The sequence below is a fragment of the Agelaius tricolor genome, unplaced genomic scaffold (genome assembly GCF_023055355.1).
Source record: "Agelaius tricolor isolate 1412-34295 unplaced genomic scaffold, bAgeTri1.0.p SCAF_11, whole genome shotgun sequence".
Classification (NCBI taxonomy): domain Eukaryota; kingdom Metazoa; phylum Chordata; class Aves; order Passeriformes; family Icteridae; genus Agelaius; species Agelaius tricolor.
In genome coordinates this window covers 30,042,496-30,068,503 of record NW_027269271.1, presented here as the reverse complement: position 1 = coordinate 30,068,503, position 26,008 = coordinate 30,042,496, and the positions used below count along the sequence as shown (strand labels likewise).

Sequence of the window (26,008 nt, the reverse complement as noted above, 5' to 3'; positions counted from 1 at the left end):
GTCGGGCTCTGCTCCAGGGAACAGGGACAGGAGCAGAGGGAACGGCCCCAGGCTGGGCCAGGGGAGCTCAGGGTGGATTTTGGGAGAATTCCTCCTGGAAAGGGTTCTCCAGCCCTGCCACAGCTGCCCAGGACAGGGCTGAGTCCCCATCCCTGGAGGGATTTAACTTCCCTGTGGATGTGGCACTTGGGGACACGGGCAGTGGTGGCCTTGGCACTGCTGGGAACAGTTCAATTCCTGGCCTAAAAGGGCTTTTCCAACCGAAACATTTCCATGATTCCACAGTTGGACCAGCTGCAGCTTCCACCTGGCTGTGCTGTGCTGGGAATTTTGGCTGGGATGTTCCAGTGAAGGTCACCACAGCTGCTCCAGGCCACAGCTGAGCTGGGACACACCAGTGTCCCCCTGGCAGCTGCCGGGGTGGAAGTTGTGTGTGCAGAATCTGACTGGATTTATGTGGGTTTGATGCCTCTTGGTTGTTTGGAAAGCAAAACATTTGATTACAAATTATCTTTTTCTTTCCCAACAGTGGGAAGCTGTTGGTGTCCCTTTCTAGTTGCCTTTTCATCTCAGAATTTATATATATAAAGTTATTTTCTATATACATAAAGGAAAAAAACCCAAACAACCCAGATCTCTGTGCAGCTTTGAAAACTTTTTGAAAGGGAATTTTCAATGGCTTATTTTATATGAGTTGCTTTAAAGGTCCCTTCCAACTCGAACTTCCATGATTCCAAGGATGCCATATCCCAAATCACGGATCCTTGGTTCAGACAAGCACAGGGGATGCAGAACTCTCTGTGGTCCAGGCAAAGCCAGAGCAGGCTCACACCCAGGGAACTGCTGCAAGCCCAGTGCCCACCCGTACACTGTACAAATTTAACTGATTGGAAAAGTGGAGGGATTTATTTAGCACATGAGTCCTCTGGGCTGAGGGGATGATGGATTAAGGAGGTGCAGGTTCACTGCTCCCTTCCCTGGCTTAGGCTGGAAAAAACAGAATTGTTGTGACTGGAGGAACTCAAACTTCCTTGTGTGTCTGGCCCGGAGAGATAATGAGTCATGTGTGGCCATGGCTGAGCAGCTCTCCACAATCCCAGCTCATTATCTAAATGTCTGATTTGGCTCCTGAGCCCCCTGTTTCCAGGATTTCATTTTCTTTCCTGGGATTTCATTACCTTCCTCGGGCTGAGCTGATCCTTTGACAAGGAAAGCACTCGGATTTCCAAGGTATGGATAGGAAAGAGTGTTTCAGGCTGGGGATAAAGAACATTTTTGTGTGCCTGACTTCCTTTCATGCAGGGCCTCTCCAGGAGCTGGTCGGTGCTCCGTGGCCATGAATGCCAATGGATCCTGTGTATAGACACATTCCTGCAGTGCTGCAGCCTTGGCAGAGGCGCTGGGAGCCCAGGAGAAAGCAGACACGAAAGGTCATGGCTGTTTAGTTAGGCCTGCTCAATTCTTCTTTTGAGGAGCTGTAACTGTAGCTGAATGGGCAAAAGTGCCAGAAATGGAGAGTTCCCAGGCAGGAATGGCAGTGCTGGGGCCTGAGGAGCTGGGAATCCTCGGAGGTGCTGGGGTTTTCTCTTTTCACAGCTGCATCACTTCCAAACCCAAACCTGGGAGAGCTCCTGCTGCTCCCCCTCTGTTGATTTAAATGTGACCCGAGCACTTCCCAAGCAGAGCTCCTGCTGCCTCCCTGCCCTTTGAGAGGGAAAACCTCCACACAGGAAGCCTTTTCCTTGGTAAATAACACTTGTGGCCTTTGAAGTCCCTGATAGCCTGGGAAAGCCTTTGAAGGCTCAAGGTGTCCAGTGGGGAAGGGCCTGGCCCGGCCCATTCACATGGAGATGAAATTCCTCACATATCTGAGCACGGGCAGTTTCCAAGGTATCTTATCTTGGGGAGTGTCAGGCTCAGGAGAAAAGCTGCTGGATAACAACAGCTCTTCCTGCTCCCTGGGATCTGTGTGCAGGATTTCGTACCTTGGCTGGGGGTTGCAGGAAATGCATCTCATCCCACTGGAAAACTGACTTGGATGAAGATCAGGCTCTCTGTGGCAATTAGAAAATCAGTCTTACCTCTTTTTTTCCCCTCTTTCTTCTTTTAAATATGTTTGAATATCCATTTCTGCATTTAGGGAGCTCTACTCATGCTCACCTCATTTGTATTCTTTGCTGCTGTTGAATATGGATGTGAATCATGGAGATCATTCATTCAGTTCTCCAGATTTCCCTGCTTTGTGACTTGCCTGGGGCTGAGGGAATAATTCCTTATCTCTGTTCCCCAGGAGCCCTTTGGCTGCTTATCAGGGAGCTGGGAATCCCCTGCTCCCTCAGTTCTAAGGGCTGTGGGCATGGATGCTCCTGCAGCTCCTTGGGAACTGATTTATTGGGAAAAACCTTCAGTTTGTGCTGCTCTGAAGAGGCTTTGCTGGTAGCAAAGCTGCAAAAGTAGCACTGAAGAACAAACCTTGAGGGAAAACACAACACCTGGGACATGAGAGTACCCAGCAATATGTGACTGGATTATAGAGTCACAGAATCCCAGGATGGTTTGGGTTGGATGGACCTTAAATCCCATTTTTATCCCACCCCTGCCATAGCAGGGACACTTCCACCGTCTCAAGCTGTTCCAAGCCTGTCCCTGTTCCAGGGGCAGCCACAAAGTTTCTGTTCTGATTCAGCAAACTTAGACAGGTTCATTTTTCTATCTGGAAAAAAAAAAAAAAAGAAAGACAGGGAAACCTGTAGTACTGATAAAATGCCTCTGAAATAACAGAAATATGGGTGTTCAGCTGCAACAGGATATCTGGAAACTCCCACTGTAAATCAGGACGGAATTGGTGCCCCAGGGCTTTAAAGGATTTTGGTCTGGATAAAGCCTGAACTCAAATATAAGAAAGAAAAACCTTTCCCAAGGGGAGTGGGCTTCCAGTAGGCAGTAGGGTTATTTAAATATACAATTATTCTGCATATAAAAGCTGCTGCAATGTTCCAAAAAGCTTTGTGAAATAAGAACTATCAAAGAAGTAGTAATTACAAGTGTCTGTGTCACTCAAATTTATTAAACTGGTGCTATCGAGGTCAGGGAAGAGGGAGGCAGAAAAAATCCGGCTGCAATGAATACATATTCATAATCCTGAGTGCATGCATGGTGTTATCCAGGTTGTGGCTGTTCCAGTTGGAAAAGCTGGGTCTGTCCATGATAAATTAGCTTGTTTATTCCTACCCTGCAGTCGCTTAGGGTAATGAAGCAGAAGCCCTTTGTGTGTGCTCGCTGGGAAGTGCTGGCTGGCTCCAGAGGGGGTAATTGAGTAGAAAAGCAGAATGCTCCCGGTGCCGGGAGAAGTTAAATCCCCCCGAGGTCAGGGGGATTCAGCCTTTAATCAGTGTGGACACAATGCAATTGAGAGTTTCCAAAGGGCTTGTTTATGGTGCTGGAGCAAGGGTCGGTGCTTAATGGGAGTGCTGGAGGTGCTGGGATGAGAAGGTGCAGGATGTGATTCCCAAGGTGAGGGCTGCTGGGGAGCTGAGAGGGAGTGGGATCCTGGAACTTGAGCGCAGGAGGAAGGAGGTGTTTGAGGCTCCATCACAGGAGCTTTTTGAAGATCTGCTGAATTTATTGAAATTGAAATACTGAGTGATGATGGTTCTTACCCAAACCTCGGTGTATGTAACATATCCCCCCAAAATGCTAAAAAATTGAGCTCACTTGTCTCACTGAATTTTTTCCCTAAAGCTTTAAGTCTAAAACCAGAGAAGCAGTGTGGTTTTCTTTCTTTGAGGACTAGCTCTGGAGGGAAGCCCCTTGGACCTTGTTTTTGCTGTCCTGGTGGGATCAGGCCCTGAGCACCCTGCCCTGACCTGGCTGGAAGCAAAGGATGAAATTCTGTGCAGGATTGTTTCACTCAGTGAGACACAGCTGAGGTGGCCCTGGCAGTCCATGGGAAGCCCTCCCTGGGCAGTGGTGGCCACACTGGTGAAGGTGTCCAGGTTTCCAAGTATTTGCTGGCTAAAACCATCACAGGGAGCAGCAGGATCTGCTCTGCCCCTGTAATTTGGGATGTCTGCAGTGAGCTGGGCACCTTTGCAGGCCCAGCTGGAGGAGATGCAGAGGCAGAAATCTAGGGGAAATATAGATAAATAGATATTGGGAAGGAATTGCTCCCTGGGAGGGTGGGCAGGCCCTGGCACAGGTGCCCAGAGCAGCTGTGGCTGCCCCTGGATCCCTGGCAGTGCCCAAGGCCAGGCTGGACCCTGGGGCTGGGAGCACCCTGGGACAGTGGGAGGTGTCCCTGCCATGGCAGGGCTTTGGAATGAGACAAACTTTAAGGTCTTTTTCACTCTGTGATCCTGTGGCAGTGCTGGCAGCTCCAGCACCTCCTGCCCATGGCGTTTGGCACTTGGCACTGCTGGTGCCCAGCCCCCTGGCACAAGGGCTCTCTGCCCCATGGCTGCTGCCAGCCCCTGGGGCCAGGACTCCCTCCTGGGGGCTCCTGGCTGAGTTGGCTCCCAGAGAGCTGCACTCCCCTGGCTCCTGCCCAAGCCTCCTCTGGAAGCTCTGCTCCCCTCTTACTCCAAGTGGTACCTGCATTCCTGCGGCTCTCATGGCAGCGAGCAGTACGAGGCTGATGCACTGTGCTGTGCACACAGAGCTGTTCAATTACTCAATTATTTACAGGCTGACAGAGATCCTGGGATCTGTGGGGCTGCTGCACCCCCGGGCTGGGGGCAGAGGGGCTGGGGCAGCCCTTGGCACCACAGCACAACCCAAATCCCTGGGTGAGAGCTTTGTTTTGCATAGCACTTTGTAATGCTCTTGGCTGAGTTGGCTGCAGCTCCACAAAGCATTTTTTTTTCCACTTGGTTCAAGGCTCACTCGGATTGAATGGGCCAGGAGCCAGATCAGTAATGGAAGCCAAGTGCCGGCGTTTGTTTGGTGTGCGATTCCCGACGAGGAATATGTATAGTAATTGTCTCATGCTCCTCAAAGCTGTAACTTTGGCAGAGGGGAGGCTGCAGGGAGCATGCCAAGTGTTTAAAATCATAATCAGGCAGTGATGAAAACATGTATTTATGGCTATAATGAGTTGCATCAAAGCAAGAAACGTTCGGCTTCTCTGTAGAGGGAACGCTGTCTCTTAATTCAGAAATGCCTTCGAAATCACCCAGAATGTGTCAGAGTTAAAGAGCTCAGAGAGCTCGGCTGAAATGCCTGGCTTACTTCACAGCAGTATTCCTGATATTCCCTTCCAGCTGCAGCTCTAGCTGTGGTTACTGGGCTCTGCATCGAGGCACAGCAGAGGAATCAACATTTATTGCAGTGTTTTATGCACTATGGGCACGTCATGAGAGTTCTGTAACCCTGGACTTGCAGCTTCATTTGTGTTTGTTTGTTGAGGGCTTTGTTTTATTCTACTTTGCTGTTTCTTGATGCAGTATTTAGGGTGGGTATTGTGAGAGGTTTTTCCCCCAGAGGGTGCTGGGCACTGCCCAGACCCCCAGGGAATGGGCACGGCCCTGAGGCTGCCAGAGCAACTCCAGGAGGGCTTGGACAGCGCTGCCGGGGATGCCCAGGGTGGGGTTGTTGGGGTGTCTGTGCAGGGCCAGGGGCTGGATCCATGATCCTTGTGAATCCCTTCCAATTCAGGATATGTCCTGATTCTGATATCAATAACTTGTTCTGTTTTGGGGTTGTTTTAATATCTGGATGTTGTGTGATTCCTGCATGCAGCAAGGGTTTGGGATGCAGCAGTGCAACAATGCATCCCAGGAGCTGGGATCCATCTGGGAGTTTCCTGAATCCTTTCATTGGGAAAAGCCCTCTAAGGTCAACGAGTCCAACCATTAACCCACCTGCTCACAGCAGTCCCCTGGAGCCCACCCTTATCCCGGCATCCCTGTGCCTTTGGAGCTGGAAGAAACTCAGTGCTGTGAAAAAATGGAAAAAATGCAGTTGATAAACATTTGGCTTTGGAGTAACTTCCTCCTGCCTGGCGTTGAGTCACCGCTCCCTGCCCGTGGGAAGCCGTGTGGATGTCGCCCTGTGCCGAGGTGGCACACTGGGCAAGGTGCTCCACAGGGCTCCTGGCTGCCATCCCAAATGGCTCCAGAGCTGCTGGGATGATCCTGCTGTGCCCAAATTACAAGGGAGCCGGGGCTGAATCATCTGGGTGTAGCAGTGCAGGGCTGGGGGCAGCCAGGAGCCCTGGCTGGGAGGTGAAGCTCACTCTGGGGTTGTTTTCCTCCTTGGAATATTGGAGTTTGTATGGTGGTGTTATTGCTGCTGGAGTTTTGGGGGGCTGTGATCTGTAAGGGAAGTCCTGGATGATCAGAATGAGGATGGTGACAACATGAAAATCACCTTCTGCAGAGTCTCACTTCCCATGCCACTCGCTGCCTGGGGGGAAAATCTTCCTGCCCAAGGAGATGTGTGGCCTTGCATGGTGCAAATCCCCGTGGTAAATCTTCCTGCCCTGCAGGACCACAAAGTTTGGAATTAGTTTATCCATCCAGGTTTCTCTGGGCACACGCTTTCTGGGTGGATTTGCTTGGGTGAGCACAGGGAAAGGAGAAGAGTTCAGTAAATCAGGCTGATTTTGTGTGACTGAGGTATCTGAGACTGAACCAGCAGATCCCAGCTCTTCAATTAATCCTAATTTGATCCCACTACAAAGTCAGTAATACATCTGTGGATGTAATAAACTTAATTACTTGACTGTGAGATCAAAGAGCTGTGAAGGAGCAGCACTGGGTGCATTTGTTTTAAATTGCCTTCAAAGAGGCGAGCGGGGAGCTGTGAGTTTTGGTGGGGAAGCCGCTGTATCAGATGTCTGCAGATGCTACAAGTGTGGTTCTCTTGCATTGCCAGCCCCCAGCCCCACGACAGCTGTTCCCTACATGTCAGTGAAGTGCATTGACGTGAGGAAGAACCACCACAAAGCCAAGTGGCTGATGCCCTGGGGACCCAACCACTGCAAGAAGCTGAAGGACTTCGACGAGGCCGTGAGCCGGCAGATCGAGGCCAACGACATCGTGTTCGCCGTGCACATCCCGCTGCCCAGCAAGGAGATGAGCCCCTGGTTCCAGTTCATGCTCTTCATCATGCAGCTGGACATCGCCTTCAAGATGGACAACGACCTCAGTAAGTGCCTGGCACAGGAGCTGCTGCCTGGCTCTCATTGCCCAGAGGGCCTCCCCTAGAGGGGTTTTTACCTGGTGCCGTGACTTGTGTTGGTGCCACACAGTGAGGTGGTGCTGGAGCACTTCCTGAATCTGGGAATTGGTGATCCTGGAATGGTTTGGGTTGGGAGGGACCTCAAAGTCCATCCTGTGCCACCCCTGCCATGGCAGGGACACCTTCCACTGTCCCAGGCTGCTCCAACCCAGCCTTGGGCACTGCCAGCGATCCAGGGGCAGCCACAGCCGCTCTGGGCACCCTGAGCCAGGGCTTCACCACCCTCACAGACAGGAATTTCTTCCCAATATCTAACTTTAATTCCCCTCCTCTCCATTTGAAGTTATTATATAAATACTAAATAAATATATAACACCCTCCCTGACACACACAAAACACACAACTCCCCCCGCCAAAGTCAGAAATAATCCTGCAGTAAAACCTGCAAAATTATGTTGAGAGCAGCAAGGGCAGGGCTGCTCTGGCCCTCCCTGGAAGGGAAGTTGTCCAAGTGTTTGCATGGTTTAAAGTGTTTGGGGAAATCCCTCTCTAACTATAAGGCACAGTGAATAAACAATTTGCTTTCCAGACTGGTTGGGCTGGGCTGTGTGGAGCCCCTGCCCTGGCTCCAGCTTGGCTGTAGGGCTGGCTTCGTACTCAGGCATCCGTGGAGTGGAATCAGTTCAGGGAGTTAGTGGGGGTTAGGAGCTTTTTTAGCCATCTTTGTGTCCTTGACCCCTTGCTGCTCAGTGTGGAACTGTTCCTCCAGCTATTTATCCCAAAATCCCGGATTGGTTTGGGTTGGGAAGGACCTCAGAGCTCCAGTCCCACCCCCTGCCATTGGCAGGGACACCTTCCACTATCCCAGGCTGCTCCAAGCCCTGTCTCACCTTCAGCACTTGCAGAGATGGAGCAGGGATGATTTAACACATTATCATTAAGATAAGTTAGAAATGAAATTGTAGGAAGCTTTCACCTGTGTTCTTATCCCTGTAATTATCTTTGAAATACAGAGAGAGCAGCTTTGTGCCTTTATTAAGGCCTCACCTGCTTCCACTTGGACAGATGATTGCATTAGGGAAACAGCTCTTTATTCCAAGGACTTTCAAGCTGAACCACCGTGCTGGAGTCAGGAGCTGGCCCTTGGAGCAGGCTGCTGGAATGCTAACCCAGCCTCTGGCAGCATTTCTGCTGCAAGAGCAGAGCCTTTGCTTGGGCTTTGAGCCCTTCAGTGACTGAGTCCTGCACAGGTGGGAAGCTGCTTTTGAGATCTCAAAGCAGAACAGCTCATCCAGGGCCACCCCCTGGGTAATAAAAAGGAGGTTTGGGGATTGTCCAACACTTTGTACCAAGCTGCAGGCAGATGTAAATTCGGTGTAGAATCTCAGGAACAAGTAACACATTTCTTGCTCGCTAGATTGTGTAGTAACAGCTCTTGAAGAAATAAACAGCAGACTTGTTAAGCTGAATTAATTGCACCTGTGTGTCTGCCCCTGCTGTTAAATGAAAGGGCCTCATTGATCAGGTGATTGGGATCAGCTCCTCGAGAGGGACAGCAATAAGGATGAGAAATAACCTCAGTTCTTCCTTTAAAGCAGCAATTCAAGTTTCTTCTCTCGGGGGCTCTGAGCCCTCCAGGCCTCCTTCTGCTGTGGCTGATGCCAGCAGGGGCTGGTGCCAAACCAGGGCCGCTCCTGGAAGGCACCACAGCTGCTGAGGCCTCTGCTCACTGTCCTGAAAACTGTCTTGGAGCTGCCTCAGATCATCCAGGAAAGCAGCACTGCTGGGAGCTGCACAGGATTTATCCTCCTGAGGAAGCTGCTGCCATCCTGCTCTCCTGCTCCTCTGCAGGGTCTGAAGGTGCTGAGCACAGTCCTGGGCTCTGCCAGCTCCCCTTGGCCTTCCCAGGGAGGTTTCTGAGCCACATCAAACTGTCTCCTGCTTTTTTCCTCCAAGGCCCTCTGTTGTCCTCTTCCCCTGCAATTCCTAAGCAAGGCCAAGGCACAGAGTAAACCTGCATTTGGTTTTTTCAGGGTGCTGGGTGCCAAAACCCTCCTGGGGCAGGGGCAGCTGGGCCTGTTGGGAAATGTTGGTGACTCATGGCTGACTCCTCATCCACAGAGAGCTGGAGTCAGACCTGTGTCAGCTTTCCCCATCCAGAACCTGTGTCAGCTGTCCTCATCCAGCCAGAAAGGGTTTTTCAGGGACAGAGGGGAAGGGCAGCCCTGGTAAGGTGCCCTGAGAGAGCTGGCAGGGCTGAGCCTCCTGGAATACCCTATGGGATTTCACCTTTCAGAGGAGCAACCAGCCCTGAGCACCTGCACCTTGGGAACTCCCTCTGGACTTGCAGTGGTTTTGAAACAGAGATTTTTTGGAATGCAGATGTTTAGAAGCTGAGTTTATCCTTCCCAGAAAGCTGGGAGAGAATCAGGCTGTTCCTCTGAGGAAGAGGCTATTTCTGTGCTGTCCCTTTCCTTTCTTGATGCATTGTGCACTCAATTATTAAAACCCCTTCCCAGAACTGGGAAAGGAGGGGGCCAGAGGAAGGAGATGGAGTTTCTTTGCAGCTGGAAAGCAACTGTGTACAGCGAGAGGGCAGAGTGCTGCACTCTCCTTTTCTAATTCGTCCAGCCTTGGGCTTTTTGGTAGGTTTTGTAATTTGAGGGAGCTGCTGAAGCATGGAAGTGTAATGGAAATAATTCCAGCATTTCTGCTTGCCTGCCATAGGCTTCTCCCCAGCCAGCTGTGTTAGTGTGCAGCTGGCACAGAGCCCCCTCCTGAAACTGCTCCACTATTTTTAGGCCATTGTAATGTGAGTGAAGATATCCTGGGCAAGTATTGTCCTATAAAGTGATTCATGGAAAAGCTCCTGGGCAGTAAAATGCCAGTGGGAAAAATGACACTGGTGGTGTTTGGAGCATGAGCAGGGAGTCCCTCACTGGGAGGAGCACAGAGCTCAGGGCTGGGAAACCTCCAGGAGTGTGTCTTGTCCTCATTTGGGTTGGAAGGACCTCAAACACCACCCTGTGCCACCCCTGCCATGGCAGGGACACCTCCCACTGTCCCAGGCTGCTCCAGCCTGGCCTTGGGCACTGCCAGGGACCCAGAGGCAGCCACAGCCACCCTGTGCCAGGGCCTGCCCACCCTCACAGGGAAGGAATTATCGCCGATAAATCTGATCCTGCTCCCTCTCAGTTTAATGCTGTGCAGGAAAAGGACACCCTCCCCTCCCCAGAAAATTGTCTATTCACCATCTGATTAATGGGAGTAAGGCACGAATCTCCTTAAGATTTGGTTCTCTGTCACTGTCCTCGTTTGTTCCTCAGGCATAATGGGAGTTGCTGATGGAAGACTGGTGTAGGATTCTCATGGAATCATTTAGGTTGGAAAAGACCTCTAAGATGGAGTCCAACCACTAACACAGCTCTGCCATCAGTCTGCTGTGCTGAAATACATGGATATATGGATATATCTGTATTTTATGTTGACAGCCCTGAAGGGTCTTTGCACAAAACTCATTTCCAAGGGGAGGTGCCACCCCAGCAGAGAGACTGATGGAATTCCAGAGGGAGCCTCTAATCCATTGGCCTGGAAAGGCACGCAGCAGTTCATCTTCTGCCTTCTGGTTTTCATACTCCATGGCAGCAGCAACATTTGGACTGCAAAGATGAAATACTGAAAGCTGTTTTTCTTGGATTAAATCCCAAGCATTCCAGTTGGTTTTATGGCTTCTGAAATGGAGTTCATGGTTCTTTTTAGCCTGGCCAAGTTCAACCTTATGTTCCCATTTATCTGTTTTGCTGGTCTCCTAAACAGCGGATCTGAGATGGCAAATTCGTGTTTCATGGAAACCCAACTCCTGGCAGCTCTGGAAAGGGACTGCATGTGGATCTGGATGGTGCAGATCACATGCACCAGAAAATGCTCAGAAAAATCCTGAGGTGTCCACATCAGATGCACAACCCAGCCACCTCCAAAGGGCGTAAAAATAGAACTGCTGACCACAGATCCCATCCACACCCCTTCCCATCCGGTGGGATGAGTGAGCCACCACATATTCCCAACAAAAATATAGCTGAAAAGATGGGTTCTGGAGCCATGTCCCAGTGCTTTTCCATGGCAGATGGTTCTGGGCCATGTCCCAGTGCTTCTCCAAGGTGGATGGTTCTGGGCCATGTCCCAGTGCTTCTCCAAGGTGGATGGTTCTGGAGCCATCTCCCAGTGCTTTTCCATGGCAGATGGTTCTGGAGCCATCTCCCAGTGCTTCTCCAAGGTGGATGGTTCTGGAGCCATCTCCCAGTGCTTCTCCATGGCAGATGGTTCTGGGCCATGTCCCAGTGCTTCTCCAAGGTGGATGGTTCTGGAGCCATCTCCCAGTGCTTTTCCATGGCAGATGGTTCTGGAGCCATCTCCCAGTGCTTCTCCAAGGTGGATGGTTCTGGAGCCATGTCCCAGTGCTTCTCCAAGGTGGATGGTTCTGGAGCCATCTCCCAGTGCTTCTCCAAGGTGGATGGTTCTGGGGCTTTCCCAGCAGCTGTGGCTGTTAAGGGTTTGGTGCCCTTCAAAAGGAGGCTGGGCTGTAACATGCACGTGCTCATTTTGGAGCGTGTTCCTCGTTCAGAGCCTTCCCTGGGATCTGTGCCTGGTAAACAGGAGGATTTTCCAGCTGGTGGAGCTGGTACAGACTTGCCTCAAGTTTTTAAACGTGTGGATGCTCCTTGGCAGCCTCAGCTGCTGCTCCAGTGCACGAACTAGCTCAGTTATGGCTCCTCAGTGAGCCTGTTCCAGCCTGAACGAGCCTGACCCAGCCTCGCTCCCTCCTGGCAGTGTCCTGGGCTCTGGCAGTGTCCTGCCAGGAGCACCTCTCCAGCAGCTGTATCCCAGCCTGTCACTGTGCACACGTCCAGGAGGGGATGAGCTGCTGGTCCCACAGGGATGTGTGACATTACCAGGCCATGAGCTCCGTGTGTGTTGCTGGCGTGCGAGCTGGGCCATCTGCAGAGGCAGGAACAAGTCAGGGCAGGTGTGGAGGAGCAGGGGAGGGCTCCAAAATGTTCTGTAGGTGAGGAAGGGAGAGCTCCAAACCCTTCTGTAGAACAACTGAAGCTAAACAAGACACATAGAAAACATCGATGCTGCTGTGTGTGGTTAGTTCTGAGTTCTTCCCAGCTAGGCCAGCATAGCTCAGCTTCAATTCATTAATTATCTTCCTAAAGGAACTTTGTGTTGTGTTTTTTAATTACTCTGTGAACATTCTGAGCCTCCTGTCTCCTTGCTGTTGCAGAGGAAAACGCAGAGATCACCCTGGATGTGTCGCTGGCCTATCGTGACGACATGTTCGATGACTGGGAGGAAATAGCACATGCCATTGAGATCAGGAAGCTGAAGTGCACCTTTGGCTCTCCAAAAGTAAGGAATTTGAATGACACTGGGGGTGGGGGTGAGTGGGAGTTGTCCTCTTCCAATCACATTTTTCCATGAAAAAATTTTCCCCAATATCCAACCTAAAGCTCCCCTGGCATGACCTAAGACCGTTTTCTTTGTCCTGTCACTTTTTTTTTGGGAGACAAGGCCAATCCCCACCTGGCTCCCACCTCCTCTTAGGGAGCTGTACAGGGTTCATCTTGGAAGGCTCCCATTAAAGCCTGAAATGTGAACCTGTCTGAGGTCAACCCTTGCCTGCTCAGTAATCCCCAACAATCCAGAACACGAGGAGAGGCGTCCCTCACACACACACACACGGGCTCTGGGCGCTCCCAGTGCTCCCAGCTGGAGGGCTGTGTGCTGTGCTGGTCCTGGGGCTGAGGGCCGTGGCTGTGCTCCTGCCCTTTGCAGACGGTGGAGTCCGAGGGCCGTCACTACGACTGCGACTTCCTGCCCTTCATGGAGATCGGCAGCGTGGCACACAAGTACTACCTCATCAACATCCGCCTGCCCGTCAACGACAGGAAGGGCATCAACGTGGGCATCGGCGAGATCAAGGACATCCGCCTCGTGGTGAGCGTCCTGCCCTCCCCTGCCACCTGAGATCAGTGCAGCTCCTGCCCCAGCTCCCCTGCCTCCAGCGGGACTCTCCTCCTCCCTGGGAATGCCCTGCTCTTCGCAGGAGCCCTCCCTAGGCCTCCTCCTCTTCCCAAGGCTCTGAGCTCCCTGTGTCCTCTGCTTCCCACCGCAGTCTGCCTGCGATGCAGAGTCCTTCCTACAGGCAGGAGCTAAGGAGGGTTCAGAGGGGGCCTGGTCTGCCTGGAGGTGGCTGTGGCCATGTGTGGGAAGGCTGTCAGTGATCCTTGCCCTGCCTGCCCTCGAGGCTGGGTGAGCAGGGGTGCTTTTCCCAGCTGCAGCCCTCCCACCACGGCTGCGGTGGCTGCAGACAGCGGTGGGAGGATGCGTGGCTGGAGAAACACGTTAATGAGCCAATGCCCTTCCCACCAGGGGTGACTTGGCTCCATGAGGCTCTGGTTACTTGTCTGGGAGTGATTCTGCCAGCTTTTTCCATGCTGTGTCAGAATTCCCTGTCTCCCTCACCATGGAGGCCGTGTCTGCTGGTATTTGTTCTCAGACCTTCTGCAACCTGCCCAGGTGCCCTGGGGGTGCAGTGGGCCCCTGTTCTCTGTCCATCATTGGCTAAACCATCATTGGGATGCACTTCCATGCGTGTGCCTCCCCTGACACTCCATGAGGAGAAGCACAGGGTGATGATGTCAAACCCTGTACCCTGCTTTTCCTCAGGGCATCCATCAAAACGGTGGCTTCACCAAGGTGTGGTTTGCCATGAAGACCTTCCTGACACCCAGCATTCTGATCATCATGGTGTGGTACTGGAGGAGGATCACGCTGATGACACGCGCCCCCGTCCTGCTGGAGAAGTGAGTAGGGGCCTGTGGTGGCCCAGGGGACCCGCTGAGGTGGTCATTGCTCCCAGGCAGAGCCCATGATTGGGAGATAGGATTTATCTCTTCTCCATCCCCTCCCTCCACCCAGGTACCCTGAGAGCTGGAGACCTCCACAGCTTCTCTTTTCTTTCCTGTTAAACCCCTGGAGAAAAGGGAGCTGCTCTGAGGAGCTCAGTCCTAGGGGGTTTGGTGGCAGGAGGTGACACTTCCCAAGAAGTGCTGGCTTTCCTTCTGTTGCTTTCCACACACAGCTTTGGCTGTTGGGGCTCTGTCCTTCCCTTGCACACTGGACAGAGGTGGTGTTTGTGCCTCTCCAGGGTCATCTTTGCTCTGGGAATTTCTATGACATTCATTAACATCCCCGTGGAGTGGTTTTCCATCGGATTTGACTGGACTTGGATGCTGCTCTTCGGGGACATTCGACAGGGCATCTTCTATGCCATGCTGCTCTCGTTTTGGATCATCTTCTGCGGGGAGCACATGATGGTGGGTACCACACCTGTGGGAAGGTGGTTTCCAGCCCCACTTCCAGGAAAACCTGGCAGCTGATGGTTGGAAATGATGCTGGGGGGACTTGCACCAGCTGAGGGGATTTCAGGCTAACTTGCTTTTCCTTTTTCTCCTCCTCCCCGCCTGGTGCCCAGGACCAAAACGAGCGGAATCGGCTCTCGGGCTACTGGAAGCAGGTTGGACCCATTGCTGTGGGCTCCTTCTGCCTCTTCATCTTTGACATGTGTGAGAGGTGGGTGCAGCTGCACTGCCCAGGCCTGGCCTTCCCAGAGCAGGGGCTCCTGGCCACCTCCTGCAGCAGGGACCAGCTGGGTCCCCATGGCTGGGTGCACAGCCACATCTCCCAGAGCCAGGGGAGTCTCTAGCGCGTGCTCCCAAGTGCGCTGGCCATGGAAACGCTTCCCACCTCACCTTCTCCTCACCCACATGGGAAGGCAGCACAGCTGGCTGTTCCCCTGCAGAACCTTGGGAAAAGGTTCTTCCCCCAGAGGGTGCTGGCACTGCACAGATCCCCAGGGAATGGGCACGGCCCCAAGGCTGCCAGAGCTCCAGGAGCACTGGGACAATGCTCTCAGCCACAGGGTGGGATTGTTGGGGTGTCTGTGCAGGGCAGGAGCTGGATCAGTGATTCCTGTGGGTCCTTCCAGCTCAGGATGTTCCCTGATTCTGTGATTCCCAGGCTGCAGAGTGGACAAGGGGCCCTCTGACAGTTGGTGTTTTCTCTCCTCTCTGCAGGGGAGTGCAGCTCAAGAACCCCTTCTACAGCATCTGGACCACCGAGGTGGGCACAGAGCTGGCTGTATCCTTCCCCTGCTTCCTGGGAGAGGGAGGTGCTCCCTCCTGCCACGTCCCTGCGAGCTGTGGGCAAACTCCCTGCTTATGGGCTGGCTCAGGCACTGCAGGAGATCACTGGGGAGCTGGATATGGGTAGTGTTTTCTAGGATTACTTGTTAGTTTGTACCATTTTCCCTGGGTAATATTTTCTAGGATTTCCTGTTAGTTTGTGCCATTTTCCCTGGGTAATATTTTCTAGGATTTCCTGTTAGTTTGTGCCATTTTCCCTGGGTAATGTTTTCTAGGATTTCCTGTTAGTTTGTGCCATTTTCCCTGGGTAATGTTTTCTAGGATTTCCTGTTAGTTTGTGCCATTTTCCCTTAACTTCCTCTGCACAGATGGCCTTTATTATAGTCGCAGGGATCTGCCTGTGCCTCTATTTTCTCTTCCTGTGTTTTATGGTCTTCCAAGTGTTCAGAAACATCAGTGGGAAGCAGTCGAGCCTCCCTGCCATGAGCAAGGCTCGCCGCCTTCACTACGAGGTAAGGGTCTGCTTTGGGGCACAGATTCCTTGTTTTTAAAAGACATTTTGGACTCACAGTCTGTTCTGAGACCCCCTTTATCCATAATATCCTCATACTTCCATTTCTCCTCCTTTAAGATTAACTTTTGTGTTTAATGGGAGGTCTTGCTAAGACCATCTGGTTTTTCCCTGTATAAATTTGGATTTTTGGGGTCATCATTTCCTTATGAAGTTGCTGGAGGATCAAACCACAACATAGTCCCCCCCTTATCCCCATTTTTAGCCTATGATTTTGTATGTTTTTCTGTCCTACCTGATTTGCCTGCTGCCAAACCCGAGTGCTTAACCTGCTTCTGCAGGGGTGCAAATATTTATCCCCAAAGTCGCTCTGTTAAATTATGGTCACATCTTCTTTAAACAAGTCGTTATCATCCATCAGGAATGCACATCAAAAATTAGAAAATTGGGCTTGAAAGAATTTGAAGCAGATACTGAGTGTTTTTCCCTCTAGCAGGAGGCACAGGGGTTCAGCTTGTGGAGCAGAGCTGCTGCTGCCACACTCCACGTCCCAACATCTGGGGAGCAGGGATCTGGTGTGGAAGAGTTAAATTAATAGTCCTTTGTTGTCGTGGTGTGGCAGGGTAATTACGCAGACACTGACATTTCCACCTAAATTCCAGAACCAGGTTAAAAAAACCCACGCACTCACCCAAAACCAAAAGAATTTGTAAGTAAAAATGTAGAACCAGTGAAAGCCGGGGCGGTGGGCAGTGGGATTGCCAGCCAAGGAGTTTGTCTCAGAATCTCCATTCTGTGCTAGCCAGCCAGGTTTTCCAGACGTTGGAATCGCTGCAGCTCCCTCCCAGCCGGGCTGGGGGTGAGCATGAGTGTGGCGAGAGCCCGAGCCCACGCTGGGGCACCGACCCCACCTCGTGTTTGTTTTACAAGGGCCGTGAGTTGTCGGGCCGTGCCCCCTGCAGCCCGGGGTGCCACCTCTCCCACTGGATTAACTGCTGCTCAATCAGTCAGCGGGCAAATGTCATGGAAAGGCAGCGCTGTCCAGACGTGCCCACCCCGCGCGGAGCTTCCGGCAGACGTGTGGGGAGCGGAGGATATGGGCTGTGCTGAGCACGGCACAGGAGTGGGTGGAGGTTGTTTTGCTTTGGGGTTTCGTGGGTTGGACCCTTGTTTTATTTTTTATTTTTTATCCTCGTGTCTTGTCTATCCTAAAACCAAAAATGGGTTTTGTGGATTCTGTTAATGTGACCAGTGACATTTCTCTCTAAACAGGGGCTGATTTTTAGGTTCAAGTTCATGATGCTCATCACCCTGGCCTGTGCAGCCATGACCGTCATCTTCTTCATCGTGAGCCAGGTGAGGGGTGGCTCTGGGCTCCTGGGAGAGCCTCAGCCGCCGCTTCCCAGCCGCTCCCGACGCCGCGCGTCGCTGGTCAGACAGGACTGGCCTGTTCTGAGCATATTTGATAACAAGTTGCTTTTGAAGAAGTTGTTTTGGTTTATTTGAAGCTCTGCCATACAATTGCTGAGGCTGGAGCCGGCACAAAGGTCCTTGGCTCCCGGGGAGCGTTGGGGCCGCGCTGTGCAGAAATCGGCCAACAGGCTTTAGTCATTTCTGAGAACTCAGCCAGAGGAAAATGTTCTGTTCACACTGAAACACTCGGGTAGCTTTGTGTGCCCAGGGAGACATGACAGCATCCAACCTTCCCTGGGCTGACTGCAGCCCTGCTGTGCCCAGCAGTAGCTGTACCTGTTTGTCCTGAGCTCCCATATCACCTCTGTATGAATGAGCTTTTATCACCGCTGGAATCAAGGAATCACAGACTGGCTTGGGCTGGAAGGGACCTTGAAGCCCATCTCATGGGCAGGGACACCTTCCACTGTCCCAGGCTGCTCCTCATCCCATCCAGCCTGGCCTTGGGCACTGCCAGGGATGCAGGGGCAGCCACAGCTGCTCTGGGCACCTTGTGCCAGGGCCTGCCCACCCTCCCAGGGAACAATTCCTTTCCAATATCACATCCATCCCTGCTCTCTGGCAGTGGAAGCCATTCCCTGTGTCCTGTCCCTCCAGTCCCTCTCCAGCTCTCCTTGAGCCCTTTTAGGCCCTGGAAGGGCTCTGAGCTCTCCCTGGATCTTTTGCTTCTCCAGGTGAGCACCTCCAGCTCTCCCAGTCTGGCTCCATGGCAGAGGGGTTCCAGCCTTTAGAGCATCTCCATGGATCTCTTTTTAAGCTACTGTAGTTTTCTTCTTGGCCTTTATGCTCTTCTTTAACAGAAAGCAACATTGCAGCCTGAGCAGTCTGTGTATCTTCATGGAATATTAATATTGATGATATTTTCATGGATGTTGACAGGCCTCAGCGTGTGGCAGGTTGGTGCTGTCAGCCTGGCCCCTCCTCAGCCAGCCGTGCTCAGCACAATTCCCCCATTATTCACGCTGGTTTTCCTGCTATAAAAGGTCTATTTTTAGCAGGTGGATGTTCAGGGATGTCAGTGGTGTCCCTAGGTAGTGCCCTTTGTGTGTCAGTCTGTGCTGAGCACATGCTTGTGGCAGGGGTATCGCAGAGCGCAGCGGTTCGGTCACAGTAAATGAGACATCAGAGCTGAAGAAGTCCTGAGGGATTCACTTTGTCAGGAGCATTTTGTCCCTGCAGACCGAGTCTGAAGAGGAGAATCCCAGCCTGACTTCTGCCTCACTGAACCTTTTACACTCCATTTCCTCTATCCTGTTGAATTGATGCTGTTCTCACTGATGTACTCCAAAGCTGTGTCTTTATGGCATTTGCTCTTCCTGATGGCCTGTTCGTGTCTGTTTTCCCTGGACAGGTGACAGAAGGCCACTGGAAGTGGGGGGACATCACGATCCAGGTGAACAGTGCCTTCTTCACCGGCATCTACGGGATGTGGAATCTCTACGTGTTCGCCCTCATGTTCCTGTACGCGCCATCCCACAAGAACTACGGCGAAGACCAGTCCAATGGTAAATGTCCCCAAATGACCTGAGGGCTCTCGAGGGGACAAAGGGGTACAAATCAGGGGTGCCTTCTGTGCCGTTTTTTTTGGTCTGTGGAAGAATGGCTGGAGGAAAAGGGCCATGGATCCGTGGAAATGTTGTACAACCAAAGCCCATGTTAACTTAGCATACATGTTAACTTAGCAGCTTAGCATAAGTGAGCCACACTTAGCATAACCAGGCCCCACGCCATGATAGGAGGATGCTGTATCCTGCCTGCTGAAAAGGTCGAAAGGGCAAGGACAGCGATGAGAATAGAAACCATAAAGTATGCACAACCACAAAGTAGGAGGAATATGTAAATGTAATCTCTTGCTTTAAACCAATAAACTCACGACGTGTTTGAGCAATTAAACCAACCACAAGTATGCATAATTACTGGAAAACAATATAAAAGCACCGGTGTACTCAAAATAAACCGAAGCTTGCTTTACCAATCATATTGATTGATTGCTTGGCTTCCCTCACCGCCCTCAATGGTGACCCCGACGTGATCAATAAGCAGGAGGCCCTACCTTCTGATCCTGACATCAACGGCAGCGAGGCATCGGAAAAGCACCGGTAGGCAGCAACCGGGGGGCAGAAGATCGGCAGACGCTGGCGTTGGATGCCCGATCCATGCCTGGACTGACCTGAGCAGAGGGGTCCGCAATCCGACGGGGCAACCCAAGAGAAAAGGCTGCACTAAGGACATTGACAGGGACAGTTGCTGGCCGGCCAAAATGGAGAGTGAGGTAGCCCTTGATTTTTTTATACGCTTTTTAGAAAAGCAGGGAGTAAAGGATATTGACCTTAAGAAGGAGTTAGCAGGGTTAATTGCTTTTGGCAAGGCGCGAGGTTGTTTTACCGATCCGGGGACATTATTCGAGTTACTCAGTGGCAGAAATATGAGGACGTATTATGGGATTTGGTTATAGATAAGAACAAAACTGCTAAGAAACTGATGAAGCCATGGCGGGCAGTAATTAACTGTTTACAAAAGTATCACACTGAGAAAAAGATAGCAGCTGTAGCGTCAGCTCATTTGGAAGGCAAACCCGCAGAAGCAGGGAAGTTCCAGTTGGGAATCAATTATGTGTCTACTCCTCCAGTAGAGTGCTCGGTGCCGGTGAAAACCCGGCAGGAAATTGAGTCAGTGGAGCCAACCGCCCGACCGCTTCAGGAATAAACGGCTGAATTAAAGGCAGGGGTAGGGTCAGAGACAGTGGCTCTATCGCTCAAGGAGGGAACATAAGGAGGAGAATGGGAGTAATGAGTTAACGGAGAGTGAGGAGGAGGAACTAGGCAGAGCAGCTGTAAGTGATCATGATTGGAATGCCAAAGTCTCTTGTAAAAGGAGAGGGAGGAAAAAGGAAAAGATAGAGAATGTAGATAGAGAGTCTGAGAATAGAGTTTCAGGGATAGATTGACAAGCGATTTCAAAGGAAGCAATAGATCATCAGGATAGTTACATTGCCAGGGGATGCTACAGTGGAAGAAATGCTAGTCAGGATGAGTCGGGTGCCAGTAGGCCCACAAGCTATGTTAGTGGAGGCAGTGAAAGAGATAGGGAAAGATTTGGTGCAAGCTCAACAGCAAGCCTTTGCTGCCCTTGCCCCACTGTGAGTGGAAGGACTTCAGAACAATACCACTACCTGCGGGGAACTCTTTACAGACACTGGAATTATCCGCAGTGGTTTGGACCTTTGGGAAGTGGCCCCATGATAAGTTGAATGTGGTAACAGACTCACTATATGTGGCTGGGATTGTTCAGAGAATTGAAAATGCACGCGTTAAGGAAATACAACATTTCCAGCTTTTTGAACTGTTACGGTGATTGCAGGCAGCAATAGCCCAAAGAGGGGAAGCATATGCAGTATTGCACATCAGAAGCCACAAATGGACTGAGGGACTGGGCGAAGGCAACGCTCGTGCAGATCGGTTGGTCTCATTCACAGTACCAGTGAGTGAGTTTGCAAAAGCTCAAGAAGCCCATGCCACGTTTCATCAGAATGCCCGAGGACTGCACAAACAGTTTAGCATCACCATAGAAGAAGCCAGAGGGGATAATAAGAGCATGTCCTACCTGCAGCCATCATGGACCAGGCCTTGGCATCGGGGTTAATCCTCGGGATTTAGACCTGGATGAGATTTGGCAAATGGACGTCACACATGTCCCTGAGTTTGGAAGGCCAAAGCATGTGCATGTCACAGTGGACACCTACAGTCAGTTCATATGAGCGACTGCGCAAGCAGGAGAGAAGGCCTCTCATGGAACTCGTCATTTGACCAGCTGTTTTGCTATAATAGGCGTTCCAAAGCAGATTAAGACAGACAACGGCCCAGCCTACAGCAGTGAACGAATGAGAAATTTTTGCCAGCAATGAGGAATCCAACACTCCACAGGAGTTCCCCACTCTCCCACAGGCCAATGGTGGAGGATTGGGAGCGGATCAACCTCTGCTAATTGGTGCAAGGTTTTTGGAATTCCAATGAACCCCTTGGGAGCACGAGCCTTTACAATTGCCCAAGGATTGAATGTCACCAGCCTAGAGCCACAAGAGCTAGACATCCTGGGCTTTATACTAGGCAATTATTGTCTATTTTTTGGGCATTATTCTGCAAGCCCAGATTTGCTTATAATACCACGGCTTATTGCAACAACTAGACAGAGCCTTTACCAGCAAAACAAGGTGTAGCAAAAATGCTACCTCCTGGGGTTTTCCTTATCTGCGAAGACAGAGCCTGGCCTGCGGTGCCTCAGAAGGCTCTGGGAGAACCATGTTATTTCAGCAAACTAACACTATTTGCCCCTAGCATTCACCAGATGCTTAACACCAGTCACAAGTCCCAACACTCAAGACGTAGTGTACATCAGTTAAACCCTGAATGTAGAGATGATGTGCAATTATGAGAACCACCATCAATTATATTGGCATCACTTTTTGCGCCAGGAGTAGCTTCTGCACGGGCCCTCACGCTATTGAGGTGACTAGCGTGTTGGACAGGAAAACAAGTCAACATCATGTCCGCAGTGTTAGATGAACCCACTACTGATGTTGATAGCCTACACCAGGCAGTATTATAAAATAGGGCTGCCATAGATTTTTTTGTTGCTAGTGCAAGGAGATGGTTGTGAAGACTTCGAAGGGATGTGTTGTTTCAATCTATCAGACCATAGCGTTTCAATCCATAAACAGCTCCAATGGCTAAAAGAGCATACGCAGAAGCTCATGGTAAATGATAATCCATTTGATAGTTGGCTGTCTTCTGTTTTTGGAAGTTTATCTCCCTGGCTCATATCCCTTATAACAGAAGGACTATGCTGGTTAAGAATAGTGCTTGCAATCATAATAGTTATTAGAATTGCCTATTCTTGTATTATGAAAAATGTAACACAATTAACCGATAGGGCTTTGCTTGTACAAAAAGGAAAAAGGGGGAATTGTGGAAGAATGGCTGGAGGAAAAGGGCCATGGATCCGTGGAAATGTTGTACAAGCAAAGCCCAGGTTAAGTTAGCATACATGTTAACTTAGCATACATGTTAACTTAGCAGCTTAGCATAACTGAGCACACTTAGCATAACCAGGCCCCCGCCATGATAGGAGGATGCTGTGTCCTGCCTGCTGACAAGGTCAAAGGGGCAAGGACAGCGATGAGAATAGAAACCATAAAGTATGCACAACCACAAAGTAGGAGGAATATGTAAATGTAATCTCTTGCTTTAAACCAATAAACTCATGACATGTATGAGCAATTAAACCAATAAACTAATGACAAGTATGCACAATTACTGGAAAACAATATAAAAGTACTGGTATACTCAAAATAAACCGAAGCTTGCTTTACCAATCATATTGATTGATTGCTTGGCTTCCCTCACCACCCTCATTGGTCCAAGTGCACACTCAGCACCTTGAAAATTTTGCAAATGATGGTTTGGGTTTCCAAGTAGGCATTTGAATTAATGGCTGGGTTAGACAGGTTTGACTTTTAGCCAAGGCTGGCTGGAACCTTCAGGGTGGTTTCTGTGCCTTTTAGCATTGCCCAGATGGAACCGTGCAGCTCAGATGGAGGGATGAGGAGTGGAGAAAATAGACCCTCCTGTCAGGGAGTTGAGGAGAGCCAGATGGTTCTGCCTGAGCCTCCTTTTCTCCAGGCTGAGCCCCCTTCCCATCTCCCTCAGCCACTCCTGGTGCTCCAGCCCCTACCCCAGCTCCATTCCCTTCTCTGGACATGCTACGGCCCCTCAACGTGTTTCTTGTGCTTCCATTTAAATAGCTGTAAATAAAACAATTTATAGGAAAGTTGCTGGTCTGTGGCTTAGGCAGCTGAGCAGCTGGAGGGAATAAAGTGGATCTTTTCCTTTGGAATAGTCCCATATTTTATTGTGAGACCGCACTGACGGAACATCTTTGTTTCTCAGGTGACCTGGGGGTGAACAGCGGGGAGGAGCTGCAGCTCACCACCACCATCACCCACGTGGACGGGCCCACGGAGGTGTACAAGCTGGCTCGGAAGGAGGCTCAGGAGTGACACGGAGGTGCCTCAGCAGGGACCGGCCTGGCGTGAGGAGCAGAGGACACACGAGTCCCTCTGGCTGGAGACCCCTCCGGCCGCGGCCGCTCCTCGAGCACCCCGTCCCTGGTGCATCCACAGGGCAGCGACAGCGAGCAGAACATTTGTAACTCTTTACTATGGCGTAGTTATTCCTGGGGGGAGGGCTGTGTATATTGTGTTACACTCGGGCACGTAAAACCCTGCTGGAAGGGCACTGAGGTTGCAAAGTCGCAGGTGCGGGTGTGGGGCCGGGGCAGAGCCGCCGTGGGGCTGGTTTGATTTTGCTGGGTGTGCTGGTGCATAAAGCTGCTGCAGGGAGCTCAGCCAGGAGCACGTGCTCACTACTCTGGGTTTGCTCCTGCGTGCAGCTTACGCAAGGTGTTGGTTGCGGGGGGGAGCCTTGCTGTAAAAGCCTTTAATTCCACCGCTGTGGCTGTACTGACCCTTGTCTGAGTCTTTGGGGCAGCCACCCTCTGTGGCTGGATGAAGCACAGCTGGGAGAGGAGTAGGCTGTTTGTAAGGCTTTAGTAGAAGCAGCGACTGCTTTCTCAGCAGGTTTTGCAGCTGTTTGCTGGATACAGGGAATGGCCAGCCTGGACGCTGAGCTGAGTTGCAGGAGAACAGAGCACTCCTGACCCAAGCTGCCAGCTGGCTGATCCCACAGCCAGCTCCTCCCTGTTCTCAGTCCCTTTGGCTTCCCCGTGCTTTTGTAGCTTCCTCCACCTTCCCTTTTGTTACAGTGCATCCCTGGGAGCTGGGCAGTCTCGCTCTCTGCGCTGCCAGGCTGGAGCAGAGCTGGATTCTTCCAGGGATTAAGGACTTGAAAGGATCCGCTGGTCACGCACTAATGTGGATCTTTGCTTTCCCAGAGCAGACACAGGCACCGGGCTCGCTCAGCCCCGTGCTGGGAGGCCTTTGGCAAAGAGAGGGGAGTGGGAACTGGTCCAGGGTGGAGGCTGGAGCTGAACCCTGCTGGGCCCAGTTCAGAGAAATGAACGGTGGGGAAGGGTCTGTGCTGCTCAGGGCACACCTTCCATGGCCTGGAGCATCCAGAGAGCAGGCAGGAGCAAACGTCTGTGTTAACTGCTGGTAACATGGAACTCACCCTACAAGATAAGAATCTGCTGCTGCTGTGTGTTGCTGAAGCATTATAGGGGAGGCAGAGAGGAGAAACTCATTCCTGTCAGCCCAGGTACCATCACGATTCCCAGTACCATAACAATTTCCACCCTAGAATTTATCCATTTACCCTCATCCATGTATTAAAGCTCAATACTATGAAAAAAGAGAGGGTGGCACCACAAGATCACCTTGCATGAGTTTGATTGCTGGGCCCCATCACGTGGGGCTCCTCCAGTCAGGAGGTGTTACACCAGGCAGACCCCTCTGCCAAAGGCCTGCTCCCTGACTATACATTGCAGCTCCTACTGGATTTTCTTAAAGCAATTCTGTTTGTTGTGTTTGCTCTCCCCAGGATGCCCAGCTCCCCCTGCCCCTGGAGGCCAAGCAGGTCCAAGCAATGTTCCTACTGTAGTAGCTACTCCGTTAGAAGTGAATTAAATCAACGCACATCCCTGCAACCCTGGAACGTTCCCAGCTGAACACTCGACTTTGCAACTTTACCATCCCTTTTCCCTTGGGTTCTTACGTGATATTTATGTTCTTCCCATAGCTGTGTCCGTGGGTTCTTTTCCAGCTTAGACTATAGCATTGCGTTTTGGAAAGGCTGCCCACGAACGGGGAGCTGCAGCTTTCAAACCAAATTCTGTGTCAAACACTAACAGTTTGTTTACGGGGCGCGTGTGCGTGCGTGTGTGGGTTTTTTATTTCTTCATTCCTCAGCCCAACTCCTATGTCTTGGAAATAGTCCCTGGGTCTTATTAAAATATATCCTTTTTTTTTGTTGTTGTTTAGGTTGAGTTCAGTTTTTACAGAATGCTTTAAGCAACCTGGAAAACATGTAGTTTTGTTAATTTAAATAAAACATACAATATTGTGGATTTGTTGTTGGAATTTCTCCTCATCTCCAATCTCCTCTGGCAGTGGGAAGCCATTTCCCCTTGTCCTGTCCCTCAGACCCTCATCCAAAGTCCCTCTCCAGCTCTCCTGGAGCCCCTTTAATTATGGGAAGGGGCTCTTAAGGTCTCCTTGGAGCCTTCTCTTCTCCAGGCTGAATAACCCTGCAGGGTTTTTGCTCCTGCCCCTGCTTGCCAGCCCTGGAGCTGTCACAGCTGTGCTGTGACCTTTGTGTGTTGGCCATCACCCCACTGCAGTGTTGATTTGGGCAGCACCCTCCATCTGCTGCCATATTTCAAGGTGCTGCTGCCCACTGCTTGGAGCCTGCTCTCTCCGTGTTGCCTTGCTGTCTATAATCCAGGGAAAATAAATTTTTAAAAAGCTTTGGTGTCTTCTCCCAGGGAACAAGTGACAGGACAACAGGAAACAGCCTCAGGTCGTGCCAGGGGAAGTTTAGACTGGATATTTGGGAAAATTTTTTCATGGAAAGAGTTGTCCAGCCCTGGCACAGCTGCCCAGGGCAGGGGTGGAGTCCCCATCCCT

At 51.2% G+C, this 26,008-nt stretch overlaps 1 protein-coding gene across 1 annotated transcript in view; it reads left to right on the top strand.

The window, feature by feature from the left end:
• The window catches only part of WLS (Wnt ligand secretion mediator), a 29,841-nt gene extending 4,392 nt beyond the window's left edge, over nt 1–25,449 (top strand). The window contains exons 2-12 of the mRNA XM_071436967.1: nt 6,874–7,146; nt 12,464–12,588; nt 13,015–13,176; nt 13,909–14,045; nt 14,390–14,558; nt 14,717–14,814; nt 15,318–15,381; nt 15,755–15,898; nt 17,170–17,253; nt 18,722–18,875; nt 23,316–25,449. Coding sequence (XP_071293068.1) covers nt 6,874–7,146; nt 12,464–12,588; nt 13,015–13,176; nt 13,909–14,045; nt 14,390–14,558; nt 14,717–14,814; nt 15,318–15,381; nt 15,755–15,898; nt 17,170–17,253; nt 18,722–18,875; nt 23,316–23,425 — 1,520 coding nt within the window. The 3' untranslated portion in view covers nt 23,426–25,449. The remainder of the gene's footprint in view (nt 1–6,873; nt 7,147–12,463; nt 12,589–13,014; nt 13,177–13,908; nt 14,046–14,389; nt 14,559–14,716; nt 14,815–15,317; nt 15,382–15,754; nt 15,899–17,169; nt 17,254–18,721; nt 18,876–23,315) is intronic.
• The last annotated feature ends 559 nt before the right edge of the window (nt 25,450–26,008 follow it).